At 39.3% G+C, this 18,932-nt stretch overlaps 1 protein-coding gene across 6 annotated transcripts in view; it reads left to right on the top strand.

The window, feature by feature from the left end:
* The first annotated feature begins 1,690 nt into the window (after positions 1 to 1,690).
* LOC135575258 (mesoderm induction early response protein 3-like) overlaps positions 1,691 to 18,932 on the top strand; it is a 39,797-nt gene continuing 22,555 nt past the window's right edge. Inside the window, exons 1-10 of one of the 6 annotated variants that reach the window (XM_065044701.1) lie at positions 1,853 to 1,998; positions 2,757 to 2,781; positions 5,284 to 5,432; positions 7,003 to 7,041; positions 9,849 to 9,983; positions 11,612 to 11,732; positions 13,740 to 13,825; positions 14,018 to 14,090; positions 17,891 to 18,042; positions 18,568 to 18,649. In XM_065044701.1, the coding sequence (XP_064900773.1) occupies positions 1,990 to 1,998; positions 2,757 to 2,781; positions 5,284 to 5,432; positions 7,003 to 7,041; positions 9,849 to 9,983; positions 11,612 to 11,732; positions 13,740 to 13,825; positions 14,018 to 14,090; positions 17,891 to 18,042; positions 18,568 to 18,649 (871 nt within the window). In that variant the 5' untranslated portion in view covers positions 1,853 to 1,989. Of the gene's footprint in view, positions 1,999 to 2,749; positions 2,782 to 5,244; positions 5,433 to 7,002; positions 7,042 to 9,848; positions 9,984 to 11,611; positions 11,733 to 13,739; positions 13,826 to 14,017; positions 14,091 to 17,890; positions 18,043 to 18,567; positions 18,650 to 18,932 lie in introns of those variants that run through there. The other 5 variants (XM_065044703.1, XM_065044702.1, XM_065044705.1 and 2 more) reach the window with 5 other exon arrangements.

Here is an 18,932-nt window from a genome sequence, read left to right as displayed (position 1 = left end):
CAAAGTTTCTCAGCAGTGCGACATGTGGCACAGGTTAATTTACTCTTTCTCAGAGCAACAGCAGAATAAATTAAATAGTATAGAGCTCTGTTACTTAAGTACCTAAACTAGCTTGGGATCTCTGCACTGTCTGCAAACCCAATTTAGGATGCATCCAAATAAACTGTTTACTTCAGGATACAGCCTTTAGCCTCCTGAATTCTCAGGATGGGACACAGTCTGGGACACTATTGCAACTGAGTGTCACTGTGACACACACCACCCCTCCAGCAGATCAATTTCAATATATCAAGTATGGCAGACAGTATTTCGGCTAGAAGCAGAAACATGTAATTCCAAAATTAAAAGCATGAATCTTTATAGCCTGGGATCAAACTAAAAATGGCCAGATTCCCACTTCCTATGTACGAGGACAAAAAATACCACTAAAAAAATGGAATAGATATTACTTTATACATAAAACGCCTCAACTTTTAGATACAATATCCACTGCAAAGTAAATTTAACTTTCTCTGTTTAACCCTCAGCAGGCAATCAATAACATAAGGTTTGAAGGTGAAATAAATAACTTACACTATTTCTATGGATAAACAACGTTTAATCCAATTCCTTGTATTCCTTAAACATGTGTTCATTAGAGCATAAGCAAAACAGCGCTGGGTGCACGAGGGATTCACTCCACCCAACACACACACCTTTTAACAATAAGAAGTGTGCTTAAATACAGTAAGGTATTACATATTCATAATAACCCCAGGAACGCCTATACATATTCATAACCTTTTCCCACTTCTTATTAAAATGAGTCTCAGATAACCATTTCCATAGTCTCCTCCTTGACCCTCCCCTGTTGCGCCTGCGCAGTGTCACTTGGTGATTTTGAGGAGGGGTCTTTGGATGAAGGCTCCTTCAGCTTCGTCACAGTGAACTTTTTACCTTTGGCTCATTATGATGAATTGGCTGGAACCCAAGCTGCCAAGTCGACCTAAATCAGACTGGCACCCCCTTTTTGCTGTGAATCTTGGCTATCTTGTCTCCTCAAGGTTACAGCTGGTGCTGTAAAACTTCTTATCTCGGCATTCGATGAGGTTCTGTTTTTTTCTTAACACAATTGGTTACATACAGCTCTAAACTAGACATTCATTATGTGGCTTAAAGTGTTAGTTCATTAGTAGGCCCTTATTATGTGGTTGGTTAACTCTTAAAATGTTAGTTCCCTCTATCAATATAACTTCATAAACAAGTTTCATAACTTTTTACATAGAACTTAACCACCTTTTCCTTTTTCCAGGTTCAGAGCCTCATTTGGTTATATCTGTTAACTTTAAACATCTTAGCATGAATCACAACTGCATTTCTCACAAAGGCTTTGACATTTTGTTTCCTGCTTTAGACACTTAGGATGTAAGGTGTTAGCATAACTGCTAGCCCTCCTCCACATCAGCATCTAGGAAGGGGCTCAATACGGAGTGAAGTGCAGGTCACACAACCGGGTACCACTCGGTCGTGGGCTAACATTTCCGCACAGTATTCCCAGCCCCGGAACAGGACTGCAAGTCTCGGCAGTCACAGTCAAGCTGATTCAGACGGGCAGGGCGTGGCATAGCACCGAAGACAGGGAGTGTCCGAGTTATCTGGGCTCCAACCAGCCTTAGGGCCCCTGGGGCAGCACGGTGAGGGCCCCAGCGACTCCCGTTCTCCTCGCCCAAGGACAGGCAATCTCTGCTGATCGAGGCTTCCCCGAACGGCCGGGGCCGCGGCCCTCAGGCCTAGGCTTTGCGGCGAGCGCCAAGCGCCCTCTCCGGATGGGGCAGGACCAGGCGGGAAACCGCGGCGCCGCTGGAGGCGGAGTCCCGATACTACCTCCTCCGGCCCGGCCCGGTCCTGTCGGCTCCTCCCTCTCTGGCCGGAGCTCGCCGGCTGCCATTGGCTTAGCGGCCCCATCCGGGCACTCGGCGCAGCGCTGTTGCTCAGCCCGATCATCCCAATATGGCGGAGGTGAGCGGGGAAGGCGGGCTGGGGCGTTGGGGTTCGGCCGGTTCCTCGCGGGGCCTCACCATCACCGTAAGGCGCTTCTGAGGTGGCGTGGGGCGGCCGGCAGCACCGGGGCAGTGGGAGCCTGCGCGGCTAGGCTGCACGGCGGGTGCCGGCTTTGCGGTCCGCCGGCGGCCGACAAGCTGCGGCCGACAAGCTGCGGCCGACAAGCTGCGGCCGACAAGCTGCGGCCGACAAGCTGCGGCCGACAAGCTGCGGCCGACAAGCTGCGGCCGACAAGCTGCGGCCGACAAGCTGCGGCCGGGCGCGGAGTGGGGCGCGGCCGCCGCAACCGTGCCCCGGGCGATAGAGAAACGCCCGGCGGGAGGGAGGAGGAACGAGCCCTGCGCTGGGAGCGGGGAAGAGGCGGCTTGTCCGGCACCCTCTGCTGCTGCCTAACCCTGTCATGTTCTGTTGGGGCCGGAGGGAGTGGGAGCGCTGGACCAGGCGCGGCTCCTGGGGGGGGCTTCTTCCAGGGAGGAGAAAAGAAGAACGGCAGAGCGAGTGAGGGAAGGAGGGATGGGAGAGGGTGAATGGGATGGTGGGGCGAGCAGGGCGGGGGCCGGGGGTGAGGCTGGTGAGGAGCGCGGAGAGGCGGAAAGTGGGGGGAGGATGGCGGAGTAAGGGGGCAGCTCTGGAGGTGCAGGAGATGGGACGTGAAATGGAGACCCCCTACTTGCTGTGTGACTGGAGTGAACCCGCGTTTCACTCTCTCCCCGCAGGCTTCCGTTGGGAGTTCGAGCCCAGGTTCGTCCTGCTCACCTCCTGTCCCGGCACCTAGCCTACTGCCTACACGTCGCTCTCTCCTTCCTGCTCCTTCCCAAAGTTACCTCGTGTTGCCTAGTAGCTTTCCTAACGCTTCATGTTCGCGTAACTAACTGCCTGCCTGATTTTTAAGAGAAGGAGATATGCACTGTGGAGTTCTTCCCTTAACTCTGGTCGCAGTTAGTAATTGGCTGCTTGGAACCCAAAATGCAAACGAAGTTTTGTAGCACTTTTAAGTCGGCATCTCAGTAAAGCCATGTAGCATGGAGAGAGACCACTTCTCTTGTTTCTGATAACTGCAGGCTTGTGTAAATTTTTGACTTTTTGATAATATCAGAAAAAGTTTAAAATCATAGTTATATGTAATTGTTAAGGCTTTAACTGCTGTTAAGGTTCTTTGGTGTACTTTACACAAATAAGCATATTTAACATCAGCAGGGCTACTCGTCAAGAAGTATTTGGGGAGTGCATTTGCTTCTGTGTAACTGCTTTCAGCATTGGCTGTTTTTAATCTTTTTTTTAATTACTTTTATTAAATATATTGAGCTTATATTATTTGAAAATGGTTTTAAATATTTTAAATGAGATATTAAGTGTTTAGAGCTACTAAAGAAGTGGGACTTATATCTATCTAAAGTCTGTGAGTAGAATAGAAAATTTGTAGCTGTTTCCTTCAAAACCTACAAAGAAGTTCTTATGTGGAAATAACTTTTATTAAATCTTTGCAATTCTTGGCTTACAAGCAGCAACAGGGCACTAGTGTGTAAGACCTAGAAGGGGAAACCAAAAGTGAAAGAGAAATATCCTAATCTGTTTCTTTTCTTCATCCTGAAAGCCTTAAGAAAGTGAACATTGATATGCAAAGATGTTTTGTTCTTCAATAATTTTCATTGTAGAAGACTGTGCTGGTTTGACTGAAAGCGAGTTAATTTTCCTCATGCAGTTAGAGACTTCCTTTTCACAGCTAGCACGGTTGTTGTTTTGATTTAGTTTGAGAACAAGAAGATAACACCCCAGGACAGAGCTAATGTTTTTCTTCAAGTAACTTTCCAGTGTCTTTGAGTTGGAACAAAGAGAATGTAAGAGCTTGCAGTTATTTTAGTTGTTGTCTGGGAGCCAAGGTCTTCCTGAGCTTTCACAGGTGTGAGGCAGCTAGGAAGGGGGGCATAGATGGGGCAGACCTTGGCTGATATCCAGAATGATCAATAAGAATATTGCATGTCATTAGCATCATATTTAAGGAGAGTTGGGTTTTTCTGGTTGGGGAGGCAGAGACCTGTTCTGGTTCTGCTCCATTTTGGTTGATTTCCATTCAGGAGTTTCCTTTAGTTTGGCCTTTTGCCATTCTGCCATTTTGCAGAGGCCTCTGGGCCTTTCTGCCTTTTTCTCTCTTCCCCTGGGATTGGCTGTTTGGGACCAGAGTGGTCTCTTTCTGGGACTGGCTGCTCGGTGTGGACGGAGTTAATGAGGAATTGCATTGAGTATCTTTTATATTCTATTTTCTATTTTATATATATGTATATTAGTAGTATATTAGTATTATTTTGTTATTTTATTAAATTGTGTTTATCTCAATCTATGAGTTTCTCCCTTCCCTTTCAATTATCCCCTATTTTGGGGTGGAGGGATGGGGATTGAGCAAGCAGCTATCATGGTTTGAATTGCTAGCTCAGGTTAAACTGTGACAAACACTGACTTTGTAGTGCAGAATGCTTGCATCTTTCAAACTTGTTGAATATAATGATGACCTTTCTAACAGTACTTTTTGATGATTTATGAGTATCCTTTTGAGTAATGAAAAAGTGTGTTAGACCACAGAGCTGTCACAATGACTTTTTAATTAATGTGATTCATTAGAAGCATTTTGTTATTTCTGGTATATTTTCCTCTATTTCTTGAAACTCTGCTGTGTTCTTCCATTTTAGATTGAGTGCTAAGAATTAGTTTTAATAAAAGATCTGTGAGGCTAAACTAATCTGAAGCAAGTTTTGCTGCTTATTTTGCTGTTAGTAGGAAGCTGATTCACAACCAAAGTTAGCAGGTTACTAGTGAATACTGTTAGTTACCATGTAAATCATATAAATAGAATCAGTGTCTTGCTGCATCTGAAGTATTGTGATGTGGACTTTATACCTTGATAATTTCAGTGATGTCTTGAACATTTTTTTTTTTTTTTATTATTCAGTAAAGTATTAATTTGGGATTGTACTTTCTGAAACTTTGTTTCAGTAGTTTAGATACTTCTCCAAAGTACTTTGTATTGCAAGACGGAAAACTGCACCTGTTACTTACAAGTATGAAAAGGGAAGACCAGCTGAAATAGCTCAGTTTGTTAGGTAGTTAGGAATTTGTTCCAGTTATTCCATTGAGAGTTCTGATCCTGTATGTGAAAATTCATGCAACTTTTTTTTTTTTTTTCTGTGATGTAATTTCATATGTTGGTAGAGAGAGAAAAAAAAGACTCAAATTAGGGTTTTTTGATAGTTGGCTCTTTATCGTCTGAGGATCATGACTTTGACCCTTCTGCTGAAATGCTGGTGCATGATTATGATGATGAGGGAACTCTTGAAGAAGAGGAGGAAATGATGGAAGAAAGCAAAAATTTCAGCTCTGAAATTGAAGATTTAGAAAAGGTAAGAGTGACTTGCTCTCTTCTAAATGTCCATATATCTTGTACCTTTTTTAGTGAAAATAACACTCAGCCTGTTCTTTAGTTTGTGTTGTATAATGTGGTTTCCTGCAAAATGCTTTTGCAGTTTGTTTTAAAAAAAGCAAAACAAAACAAAAAAACCATATTTGGTTAGGATATAGCAGTGCTTCCTCACAAAAAAGCTGAACTTATTTTCTCAAATATATTAGTGATAAGTTCAGTTTCTTCTTTTTCATTTAATAAACCTTTCACTTTGGAAAAATAAATTACTGAAGCAGGTTTTAGAGTCCTGTCATCCAATATCACTTATCACTTCTAAGTTTTATAAGATGGAAATAAGTTGAAATTATACATTTTTGCATGCTATTAAGTGACAGCTAGCTGTGTTTCATTATGTTGGTCAGATTTTGTTTTTCCAATCTGGAAACACAGTCCTGTTTTAGACATGATGGATCACATTCATTTGCTACATAAATTGTAGTTCTATGTCTCGGTTTAATCAGTTTGGCATTTGGTGGGTGTACAAAATGATCAGCGTGCTCTTTGACTTTTCCTGTTCCTTTTTATTCTCTAATTACATGGTTTTTCTATTTACACCTCTTGTTTGTCTGTGGCAGTGCATCACCCATTTTAAACACCTGCTGAATGCTGAACATCCACAAACTGATGCTGCTTGCATTATCATTCAGTGACCCATTTAGATCACTCAGCATAACTGCAGATTTTGGTCAACAGAGTTCCAGGAAAGTGTAGTTTTTAGCATTAAATATGAGACAGTGTTTTTGTAGTCCATGTAAAACCAAATTTTATAAATGTAGAGTTGACAGTGTTTATACTCCTGTTTGTTGTTGCTGTTTGTTGGGTTTTTTGCGGGTGTGTTGTTGTGTTTTTGTGTGTGTTTTTTGTTTTGTTTTGTTTTTGTTCCTGTCTTTACAATTACATTTTTGCTGATTATGAACTTGCAATAATACCAAGCAGCTTGCCAAGTCTGGTGGTTAAAATGGAGAACCACTCATCTTAAACACTTCATTTACTTTATGTCCCAATCCTGGAAAGACTTGGACATGAGTTTGCATTTACCTATTGTGAAAAGTCTTTGCAGGACTAAGACTAAAGAAAACAAGTATTTTAATCAGTGTACAAGTTTAACAAGAAATTTTAATGGTAATATAACTTTTAAAGATATAAATATTGGAAAATATTTGTAATTTGATTACTTGAATCAGGTAACTAAAAAAAAACTTGACAGTTTGTTGTTTTATTAATTATGTTAGGATACAAGTATGATGATATTTAGTAAAATAATTTGATCAAAAGCTGTTGGAAAAAACAAGTTATAAACCAAGCCTTTCTTGATTTTTGGCTTCTATATCATTAGCTGTCTTTCTCCTATTACCTTCTTTACCAGTTTCGGTTGGGATAGAGTTAAATTTCTTCATAGTAGTATGTGGGGCTATGTTTTGGATTTATGCTGAAAATAGTGTTGATAACACACTTTTAGTTACTGGTGAGCAGTGCTTATACAGCATCAAGGCCTTTTCTGCTCCTCACAGTGCCCTGCTGCTTCAGGACTGGTTGGGCAATGGTTGTTGGTGAGCAATTGTTTTCATTTTCATCGCTTGTATTTCTTGGGTTTTACTTCCTCTCTTTTTTATTTTTTTTTCTCTCTTACTTACAGTTAAAAAAAAAATATTTTTTTCTAATTATTAAACTGTTTTTATCTTAACCCACAACTTTCTTTTTCACTTTTACCCTTCTGATTCTCCCACCCATCCCACTTGGGGGGGGACACTGAGCGAGTGATTGTGTGGTGTTTAGTTGTGGGCCAGGATTAAGCCTTGACAGTCCTTTTTGTCACCCAATGCAAGGCACGAAGGGTTTGAGATAATAACAATTTGACCAGAACATATTAGAAGGAATTTATATCTGTTAACAGTTGCCAGTCATTATATTGATTCATCTGTTCTTGATATTAGTTTATCTGATCTGTGCCCTGCTCCTTTTTTTGCTGTAAATCTTAAAGGCTGGTTTTGGCTTCTACAGTTTGCTGTGCTTTGTAGTGCTTAGTGATGTTTTGCTTGGGAGATTTATTATTAAAACACTGGCCTTGAGCTTAATCTGGTATTTGGGCTCTGTACTGAAGCCATTACTGTACTTTGGGTACCATTGCATGGAGACAGTTAACAATTATATTTCTTCCTCTGAGAGGTTTTTTTGTGGAGGAAATACAGAATGGCACCTTCATTACTGTTTTCTGTGATGTTTTCTCACTTGTTACAACAACTCTTTGGTATCTTGAACAATCTTGAGTAGTCAGAATACTTCTACTGGTATTTCTTAGAAATGTTTTGGTTTTTTTAAGCTTTTCTAAGCTTAGAAATATGACCCAGGCCCTGCAGCAGTGTGGTTATGGGTGGCAAGGCATGTGGGGAGAATATGGGCAGGTATCTAGAAAGCTTCTTATCTCCAGTGGTCTGGAACTTCACTCCTGAACAAATGTGGAATCCTGATGAAGTGATAGAATGTTTGGAGAAAAAAAAAATATGCCGTGGCTATTCCAAAGAGGTACAATTTATCACACTGTGCTGAGACCTGGCCTGCACCTACCAAACACTGCTCAAAACTATTCAGCACCCTTAAGGAGAAGAGAGGGTCTCTGGGTCTGAAAACATACTAACAGACACTGTGGCTAAACCAGAGACCCAGCATTCAACTGTATCAGTCACCTTTAACTAAAAAGAAAAACTGGAAATGGAAGTGAACTCATTTAGTAAGGGATGAAGAAGCTTCTCCTAAGAGGGAGCAGGAGAGAAAATCAGAAGAGGCAGCCTGTTCTGCAGCAGAGTAGTCACAAGAACAGGAAGAGGGACTGATATCATAAATGAGACAGAAACCACCAGATCCCTATCCTGAAATGAGCCGCAAGATATGCGGAAAGATTTCAGCCATCAACCAGGTGAGCAAATGCTCAGCTGGTTACTCTGATGCTGGGATATTGGGGCCAATAGTCAGGAATTAGAGGGTAAGGAAGCCCAGCAGCTGGGATCCCTTGCTAGGGATAAGACCATTGACAAAGGGATCGGAAAAGGGCAGGAGTTTTCAGTCTTTGGCAGTGACTCTTGTCAAGTGTGAAGGACGGGTATCCCTTCAAGGAAGAACTTGTAATTCCCAAAGTGTGACCGGGGGAGGACATGAAGTGAGATAGTGAACATACCTGGAGACTTGAAGCTTGGGTACAGGAACCGCAAGAAAAAGACAACAGCCAAAAAGCATCCATCCAGGAGAATTACTGCTCCAGTGTCTGTTGGGCAGAGTAGAAGGGCTGATAGTACTTTTGACCCTGATGAAGGAACTTGTGGTTTGCAGTTACAAAAATAATGAAGACTCTGACCAGGAAGAAGGGCACTACTTTGTCCAGATGGAGGAAAGGGGCAACCAAGCTTATTTGACTGTGTGGGTTTGATGGCATGGCACATCAGCCACACAGGAGTATAAAGCTGTGGTGGACACTGGTACACCGTGTACTCTAATACCATGAGATTACAAAGGGGCAGAATCCATCCATATTTCTATAGTGACAGGAGGATCCCAAGAACTGTGTTGGAGGCTCAGGTAAGCCTAACTGGGAATGAGTGGCAAAAGCATCCTATTGCGAGAGGTCTGGAGGCTCCATATATTCTTGGCATAGACTACCTCAGGAGAGGGTACTTCAAGGACCTGAAAGGGTACTGGTGGGCTTTTGGCCTTGAGTATGGAGAACATTAAACAGCTGTCTAGCTTGCCTGCTCTCAGAGGATTCATCTGTGGTGGAGATGCTGCAAGTTAAAGAACAGCAGGTGCCAAATGCTATTGTGACAGTGCACCAGCAACAATATCGCACCAATCGAGACTCCCTGTAGTCATAAAATATATTGTGTGGAAGATAGGAAGAAAGGATAAAAAGTTGCTATATTGGTTTACTTTTGTGATATTTTGCACACTTGCAGCTGTAACTACATGGGACTAAAGTCTTCCAAGTTTTTCTGTGTTTGTTTCTTGTAGGGGGATTGTTAGTGTTTCTAATATATCTTCTGTCTTGAAGAAATATAGGCATATCGTTTTCTACAGTATGAATCAGATAGGGAGCAAATTTTTAATGATTACTCTTTAGTTTCATCCAGTAAATGTTTTTCTTCAGTACCTTGATGGGACTTCATTATATGCCAAGAGACGTGGTTATGAATTATTTCAGTCCTGTGCTTGAAAATATTTTAGATATTTAATCAAGATTGCTGCTTTCAGTTAAGTTTTTTTTGTTTGTTTTTCACTTTTGCCTTTCAAAATATGTCTTATCCTTTTAGGTCTGAACTGTTTACAAGTATTTGGCAATATGTTGAAATGTTTGTAAATCTTGTATTAGGAAGGAAACATGCCATTGGAAGATTTACTGGCATTCTATGGCTATGACCCTGCGATTCCAGTTATGGCCAGTTCCAGTGCAGATAGCTCTCCAAGTGAACTTGCAGATGAACTTCCAGATATGACTCTAGATAAAGTAAGTCAGAACTATTTTCCCCTGTATTATGGTTTGAAAGCAGAAATCCAGGTGACCTTAAATTACATTTCACTATCTCTTGATGTTACAAAATACATATCTTCGTCAATTTGAATATACAGTTAAGAGTTAATGTACTTGTGGTGGACTTGGCAGTGTTAGGTTTACAGTTGGGCTCGTTGATATCAAAGGTCTTTTCCAACCTAAATGATTTTATGATTTTGTGATTCTACTCTGAATTATTTTTCCAAGGATATTGAGGATCTGAATCTAATTATAATTATCACGCTTACACATGCATAGCAACTTTAGTGACCTATATTACTACAAATGAGTAAGTTAATGGTTCTTCTAAAACACATCCAAAGAATTTTAAATAGAGAAGTGGGATTTTTCTGAAAAGATCTGTATTTTAATTTAATGTATGCAATGTCCAGAAATAATAATTCTGGCTTCCAACATACATGTTGTGTATCAAACCTTTGTGGATAACTTTAAAAAGTACTCTTGAATGCTTTGGAATGTTCATTTTGAATGCATATAATTTGGAAATGTCTCAACTTCAAGGGGTGATGGAGAGATTGTTTTATATGCAGTGACTCTATATGTTGCATTGTTGAAGGTAAAAAAAATGAAACTTCAGTTTTTGTGCTTTGCAGGCTAACTTTGAATTCTGAAAATCTAATCTGATTTTTGGCTATAAGGCATATGCAGCTCTTAGTTTGTATTATAAAATCTGTAGGTAGTAAATATGTGTCTCTTTTTTTACATTCTGTAAGTATGATGAAATGATAAACTCCACAGAAAGCAGAGCATAATGATGGCTCTACGCATCTGATTCTTATTAGGAGTCATGATTGTGCTAAGGCTACAGAAATGTTGTCTAAATACAGTTCTTTCCCTCCTTAAACTCTGTACAGAGGGGTTCAAACAGGTCTGCTAGTGGAGGAAGTATCCCTCCCCCCCCCTCATTTTTTTTTTTGTGTGTGTGATTTGGGAAGATAATGTTATCTGTATTATATCTGTCTATATTATAGTAATATCTGTAAGTCTTCTCAGCAAAAGTCTACAAAAAAGTACCTGACTGTTGTGTGTTGTGGTGGTTTGGTTTTTGTTGTGGTGTGTTTTTTTCGTTAGTGTTTTGGTTTGGGTTTTTTGTGGTTTTTTTTTTTTTTTTTTTTTTTCTGTGGGTGGGTAGGTTTTTGTGTGTGTGTGTGGTTTTTTTTTTTTAATTCCCAGAGTTTAAGGGGTGGCAGTCTGTTAAAGCTTTAGTATATCTGTGATGTGAAGAATGACAGAATTCTAAAGATTTCCACTGGCATTTTTTTTTTTATTGGAAGCAGTTGGATATTTGATCTGATATTTGATACTTGCAGAGATTAATACTTGTGCATTTATTTTAACAGAAGACATGGAAGAAATAAACCCCTGTATTCAATTGTGAAATGAATGGTTTTATTTGTTCTGAGATTTAGGAGGAGCAAACTAGCTTTTTAATCGAGATGATGGTCTGCTAAAATTACTTACGATAAAATAATTCATTTTAATGGGACTTAATTTGCTGAATCTAAATGCTCACCAGTTTATACTTAATAGTTAGTCTGAGCTTTTTTATTTTAATGATACAGGAGGAAATAGCTAAAGACCTCTTGTCGGGTGATGATGAAGAAACACAGTCCTCTGCTGATGACTTGACACCATCAGTTACTTCGCATGAGGCTACTGACTTCTTTCCTCGGCCATTAAGATGTAGGAAACCTAATTTTATAATAGTACTCAAAAAGTCTTAGCACTATATATAGATTCCTAGTTTAAAATATCAAAATTGCAGAGTAGTGCTGACTTTACCAGGAATTGAGAAACAGTGCTTTGCAGGATGTTGTACATGAATGTTGTCTTTGGTATAATTGATTATCTGAAAGACTGATATTTAGTACTGAGCTCAAAGGACAAGTACCATGAATTTTACTGCAAATACAGTATCTTTTCATAATGAATAGTAAATGTGTTGTGGAATAATCTTTGTAATTTTCAATATGTTAGTGAATGACATTAATATGTAAACATTCTTTTAAATTAGTATTTCTCTATTAAAATTTTTGCTGCTGCTTTTAAGACAGTGACTTCTTCATTCAGCCTGTGGATGTGAACTGGAAGGAGGTTTCTTTGTGTTTATTTCCCTTCATACATTCAACAGTTTTCTATAGGACTTCATGAGCCAAAGTGGTTTTATATGGAATGGGGCCTATGAACCCATGACCACCAAAATTTCACTGCCCATGGTGCTATTATAGGAAAGATCTGAGAACCGGTGGTTCAGTTATCCAATGTGGATAAGATATTCCTCATTGCTCCAATTCTGGTACACCAGTGAACAAATGAACTACAATAGGCAATATGGAGGATTTTTATCAATTTTAATTTGGCAAGTATCTTGAACTGTTTCTGGGGGATTTAATCTGTCTAGAGAAGGAGGATGATAAAGGGGATGTGCTTTCTTGGTCATCAGCAGTTGTAGCCCTTTGCATGCTGCTGATTGTGTAATGTAAGACATTTGTATTGAGAGAGAGATACGAAAATATTAAAAATTATAATGTACTTTTCTATCAGAATATTGCTTTTTCTCTATTAGAACTTTTGATCGGTCACTTAAAAATTGAGTATCCATCATTTTGAGGAGGGAAATGTCAGTTTTCTGTGCTGTTGATAGTTTAATTTTTTTTTTTTTTTCTGATCCCTGTCCATTTATTTAAGATAACGTTCAATTTTAAGATAAACATGTCTAACATAGGCTATTTTATTAAATTTGGATTAATTGGAAAAAATAATTGCATATTATTATCCAGGCCTGTTGTTTCATGTTAGCTTCTTGCCTGCTACTTCTAACAGCAGAAAGAGAGAGACTGGTGATTGTAGTAATGACTACAGAAGAGGAGCCTCAGTCCATACAGTCTTGAATATTGTCTCTGATGTTCACGATTCTGTTTAGTTGTGATGAAGCTAAAATTGGAACCCTATTTACGAGCATGTTTTACTGAGAACTGAGAATACGAAATAGCTTTAATCTTATCAGACCTATGGTTTCCATTCTGCCAGGGATAAAATAAAAAATCGAATTACTTCAGAACCCAGTATCGCAGCATTACAGATTCTAAAATGAGTTATTTTGTGGAGTACTGTGTTTGAATTATTTTGAGTACTCTGCTGGTTTTCTTCCTAAGAAAAAAAAGAGGAATAAGCAGTCTTTTGCTGTCTTTTGCTTATTCTGTGTATATCTACTATATCTTCATTTTGAGGCAGCCTGGTTTAAAGGAATGTTTTAAATGTCCATTAAAACTTCTGATGAAAGGCTTTAGTAGGTAATAAAGGCTTGCCTTCAAGTTGATTTTCTTTGTGATTAACCTGAGGCTAAGTCATAGCCCTGGAAGTTTTCTGTTGTTTTTTTTTTTTTTTTCTCATACCTTTTCTATAAGGTATAAGCCTTTACTGAAGAAAAATGACCCGAGTTCCTTTTGACTGTTAGAAATATAGTAAATTTTCTCAGTTGCAGTGATAAATGTTTCAGTTCTGCAGTATACAAGTACCAGTGATTTCTGACTTCATGCTAGTTTGATAGAAATGTAAATCAATATACTCACGCTGAGTGTCACCCAGAATAAAAGCAGGGGCTCCTTCCAAAAGTAAAGAATATCTTGTAGTTTTGTGTTTGAACTGAAAATTCTTTGTAGTTAAAACCTAACTTCTTTGTGTCTGAAGCAAACGCTATGTGTGATGGAGATAAGGAATCAGATGGTGAAGATGTAGAGGCAGACAATGGTAATTCATCTGAAGATTTGAGAAAGGTAATAACTATCTTAAAAAAAAGTTAAGAAAAACTTTACTATTAAGAAAAATACATTCAGATTTACAGTACATATCTAAAATAGTACCTTTATTCTGGAATTCTCTGTGAAATGCCATGTTAATGGAATTTGTAATGCTTCCATGTACAAAATATTAATACCTTTCTCTTGTGATTTTTGTTACATCTTCAGGAGATAATGATTGGTTCACAGTATCAAGCTGAAATTCCACCTTACCTTGGCAGATACATTGATAATGAAAAGGGTAAGTTCATCTGACTGTTTTACTTTTTATCTTTTGTTTATATATAGCGGTTAATGGGAAAATGTTATTTAAATTTATAAGATTAATTTAATGGCTTAGTTAAAGTCTCAGAGGCCTTAAAACCCAAAGAAACAAAACCTAGTCAACTGAAGTAACACAACAGCATAATTATATCTCAGAAGTGTGATTCTACAACTTTGAGAGGAGATTTTCAAGAACGCATAGGAGGTTGGGTTACAGTGTTAATTCTGAAGTATCTAGTAAAATTAGGAGGCAACAAACTGTGGTTCAAGAAGGAAATATTTTCATCAGAGTACCATAACTGAGCTATGAGCATGTAAGAGTTTACATTGAAGATATTCAAAACGGTATTTACTTGGGTTTTTTGGAAAGCACAACAGTGTGGATTATAAAATGCATATGAAAAACAAAGCAATAAAATATTTTAAAGTTTTGTAGCATGAGTATGTGTAGGTCTTGACACACCTTGTCTTTTAAACCCCACCCCCAGTGTTTTAAGTATGATGTTATTTCTGTGTAAATTTAGGTTAAAAGCTGCAATTGTGCTAGAGTAGAAAATATAACTTATTAGAGTTTTATTTGGTATCTTTAGAAACCTTCACTATGAGAAAAGTATAGCACATATAGCTGTGGATTTCAAAAAGCAAATATTGAAAGTAATTTCACAGAATCACAGACTGTTAGGGATTGGAAGGGACCTTGAAAGATCATCTAGTCCAATCCCCCTGCCGGAGCAGGAGCACATAGATGAGGTTGCACAGGAAGGTGTCAAGGCAGGTCTTGAATGCTTTATGCTTTTTCTTTAAGTTACTAATGTTTGAACTGTAACATTTCATGGGAATATTATTCTACTGATATATTTAGAGTCTTTTCACTGTTACCAACTGCTTTTTAAAGAATGATCCTTTGCAACAGAGAACAAGAATGTTTAGTATGGATGGAACCTGAAATATTAGCAAGTGAATGTTTCTTGTGTTGCTTAAGAGACCTAGGTAAGTTTTCTGTTTTCTAAGATTCACAGAATCACAGAATGTTAGGGATTGGAAGGGATCTCAAAAGATCATCTAGTCCAGTCCCCCTGCTGGAGCAGGAACACCTAGATGAGGTTACACAGGAAGGCATCCAGGCGGATTTTGAATGTCTCCAGAGTAGGAGACTCCACAACCTCCCTGGACAGCCTATTCCAGTGTTCTGTCACCCTCACTGAGAAGAAGTTTCTTCTCAAATTTAAGTGGAACCTCTTGTGTTCCAGTTTGAACCCATTACCCCTTGTCCTATCATTGGTTATCACCGAGAAGAGCCTTGCTCCATCCTCGTGACACCCTTTATATATTTGTAAACATTAATGAGGTCATCCCTCAGTCTCCTCTTCTCCAAACTAAAGAGCCCCAGCTCCCTCAGCCTTTCCTCATAAGGGAGATGCCCCACTCCCTTAATCATCTTTGTTGCCCTGTGCTGGACTCTCTCCAGCAGTTCCCTGTCCTTCTTGAACTGAGGGGCCCAGAAATGGACACAATATTCCAAATGTGGTCTCACCAGGGCAGAGTAGAGGGGAAGGAGAACCTCTCTCGACCTGCTAACCTACTAACCACCCCCCTTCTAAATACACCCCAGGGTGCCATTGGCCTTCCTGGCCACAAGGGCACAGTGCTGGCTCATGGTCATCCTGCTGTCCACCAGGACCCCAGGTCCCTTTCCCCTACACTGCTCTCTAATAGGTCATTCCCCAACTTATACTGGAACCTGAGGTTGTTCCTACCCAGATGCAAGACTCTACGCTTTCCCTTGTTATAGTTCATTAAATTTTTCCCTGCCCAGCTCTCCAGCCTATCCAGGTCTCGCTGGATGGCAGCACAGCCTTCTGGCGTGTCAGCCACTCCTCCCAGCTTGGTGTCATCAGCAAACTTGCTGATAGTACACTGTTCCCTCATCCAAATCATTGATGAATATGTTGAATAGTACTGGTCCCAGTACTGACCCTTGAGGCACTCCACTAGATACAGGCCTCCAACTAGACTCTGCCCCATTGACCATGACTCTCTGGCTTCTTCCCTTCAGCCAGTTTGCAGTCCACCTCACTACCCAATCATCCAGACCACACTCCCTCAGTTTAGCTCTACGGATGCTATGGGAGACTGTGTCAAATGCCTTACTCAAGTCAAGGTAGACCACATCCATCCCTCTGCCATCATCCATCCATTTTGTTATGTCCTCATAAAAGTCAATGAGGTTGGTCAAGCACGACTTCCCCTTGGTGAAGCCATGTTGACTGCCCCTAATGACCCTCTTATCCCTGATATGCCTGATAAGCATGATGCTTACTGGTTGTAAGAAATGAAAGAGTAAGAACCAAGTTTATCTGGATAGTCTTTTCACTATTTACGTATCTTGACTTCTCCTTGGCTGAGAACTAGAGAAGGGCCAATAACCAGAGGATGATCAGGAAGGTGTTAATCTGACAACTTTCTCTGGATTGAGCTGGTGCTAGAAAGAACCAGTGAGAGTAATGTCCGCTGGCATGGCCAAGAGCAAAGAGGTAGCTCCCAGATGGGAGAGACTGAGGAGCTCCTCTTGAGAATATCAGGCATGGACTCTAGCAAGAAGCACTGTATTGTCTTGGTTGATAATGTAGGTTGAAGCTGTGTCAGCAGTGCTTGGAGAGGTTGGATCTGGCTGTACGGGTGGAGGATTCTGTGAAATCCTCTTCTGTAGTCTCCGAAGAGCTTGTGATGGCAAATGGGTTTACATTTCTTCTATGTAGTCCCAGCTATTGGAATTGTGCTAGAAGACAGTTCTGCTCTTCTATAAACCTTACACTTGTAACACATCTGTTTGAAAGCTTTCTTTGTTCTTAAGTCATAACAGAACCTTCAAAGGAGATGTAATTTTATTCCTCACCTTAGCTTAATCTTCTTTCCTGCAGTTTTATGAGAGATTTGAGTCTTCTACTGTAACTGCCATAATGATTGTGTGTATTTGAGTTTAATAACTCTAATTCTGTATTGCCAAGAGAGTACATGAAGCATTATGGGTAATGTTAATCACATCTGTTGATCAGAGTAAAGGATTTACATTTTAATCTAGAATTTAAATGTATGCACAGACAAAGGTTCAGGCCAACTCTTGTTGTTGTTCCATTATCATTCGAATAAGCTACTTAAGAGGAACATAGGTGATTTCAGTATACTATGTAGGAAGACTGTACATCCTGATTGCTTGTAAAATATGGAACATACAAGTTCTTAACAGCATTCAGTTGTTAGTGAATGGAAAAAGAAATTACCACATTGAGACCTAGATTTCCATTCTGTTAAGTAAGTTTTGGCACATTTTAGGCAAAAATGACCAGTTAGCTGCTGCCTCTTCTTTTTATATATGTAATATTCGAAATATTAAAGGAATATCCTGCACTCTTAATGTAAACTATAGCTTATTTGCTGAAAACAGCTGAATAAGACTGAGTGGTTTTGCTAGTTTGTTTATATGCATAATTTGACTTGAATCATCTAGCTGTCAACAAGCTGTTCCTCTGTAAAGACTGTCTCAAGAGTTCAGTCCCTTATCCTCATGGAACCTGAATCTCTTTGTCATACCGCACTGTGTAATCTGTCTCTTAACTGAGGCTTTTGGGAGAAAAAGTGAGCTGCAATTTATAAGTGGCACAATGGTGCTTGATTTGATTACTTGTGTATTCCTATTCTTTGTCTTTGTGAAATAACCTTTTATGTTATAGCCTTAAAAATGTCATATCTGGCATTGATGGATTTCTGTTTTAACAGCCTATGAAAATGAAGATAATTTACTTTGGAAACCTGATGTGATCTCAGAAAGTAAAGTTAAAGAATACCTTTTTGAAACCTCCTTAAGAACAGGAAGTGAGAACATGATTGGCAGAATTCCTGAAGGACTACATACACGGGACAATGAACAAGTATGTTTTAGATTCTCTTTCATTTGCGACACATAGCTTTTTAATGAATATTTGTTCTCTTTCTGTGCCTTGTGTTATAAAGGCAGCAATATTCAATATTAGATATTATTGGAGTCAGGATCTTATTTGTAATGTTAAGCACATGTTTAAAATTATGAGCATTTGAATGTTGGCAGTGTTGTGATCTGTAATCACAGAAGGGTTGGGGTTGGAAGGGACCTCTGGAGATCATCTAGTCCAAGCCACCTGCTAAAGCAGGTTCACTGATTGCCATGCTGTTGACAAATCCAGCTTGTCTAATAATTGCATATAATGTTTTACATTTGCTTAATTAAACCTTGCCTCAACTTTTGGATGGTTTTGCTTTTGGTTGTTATTGTAAAATTTTCATCTTGTATAAAGATAAATCCTCTTTTTCTTTTTTTTTTTTTACATTAGATATGCTCACTGAAAGGCTAGTTTCAGAAGTTTAGATTGGATATTTGCAAACATTAACTCTTTGTAAAGATGACTTCTATTTTATAGGCGCTATATGAACTTCTCAAAAGTAGCCATAATGTTGAAGCAGCAATTGAGAGATACTGCTCAAATGGAAAGGCATCTCTGGGTAAGAGAGAGTACTTGTTTTTTAAGACGTGTGTTTGGAGGGGAAAAACAATAAAAAAAAGAAGTTGTATAGAAAAACCTTGAGTAAAAATCAGGTTGACAAGCATATCACTTTCTATGATGTCTTCAACACAGGTATAATCTGATTGTTGGCCAGATGGAAGTTTCTGCTAGAGAAGTTTACAATTTGTATGAAGTTTGCAGGATCAGCTTTTACATCTTTTCTTCCCTTCTTTTCTTCATTGCTGTTTTAAGAATGGCACAGACTGAAAAGGATGGAGGAG

This window comes from Columba livia, chromosome W (genome assembly GCF_036013475.1).
Source record: "Columba livia isolate bColLiv1 breed racing homer chromosome W, bColLiv1.pat.W.v2, whole genome shotgun sequence".
Classification (NCBI taxonomy): domain Eukaryota; kingdom Metazoa; phylum Chordata; class Aves; order Columbiformes; family Columbidae; genus Columba; species Columba livia.
This window is presented reverse-complemented; position numbering and strand designations above follow the sequence as displayed.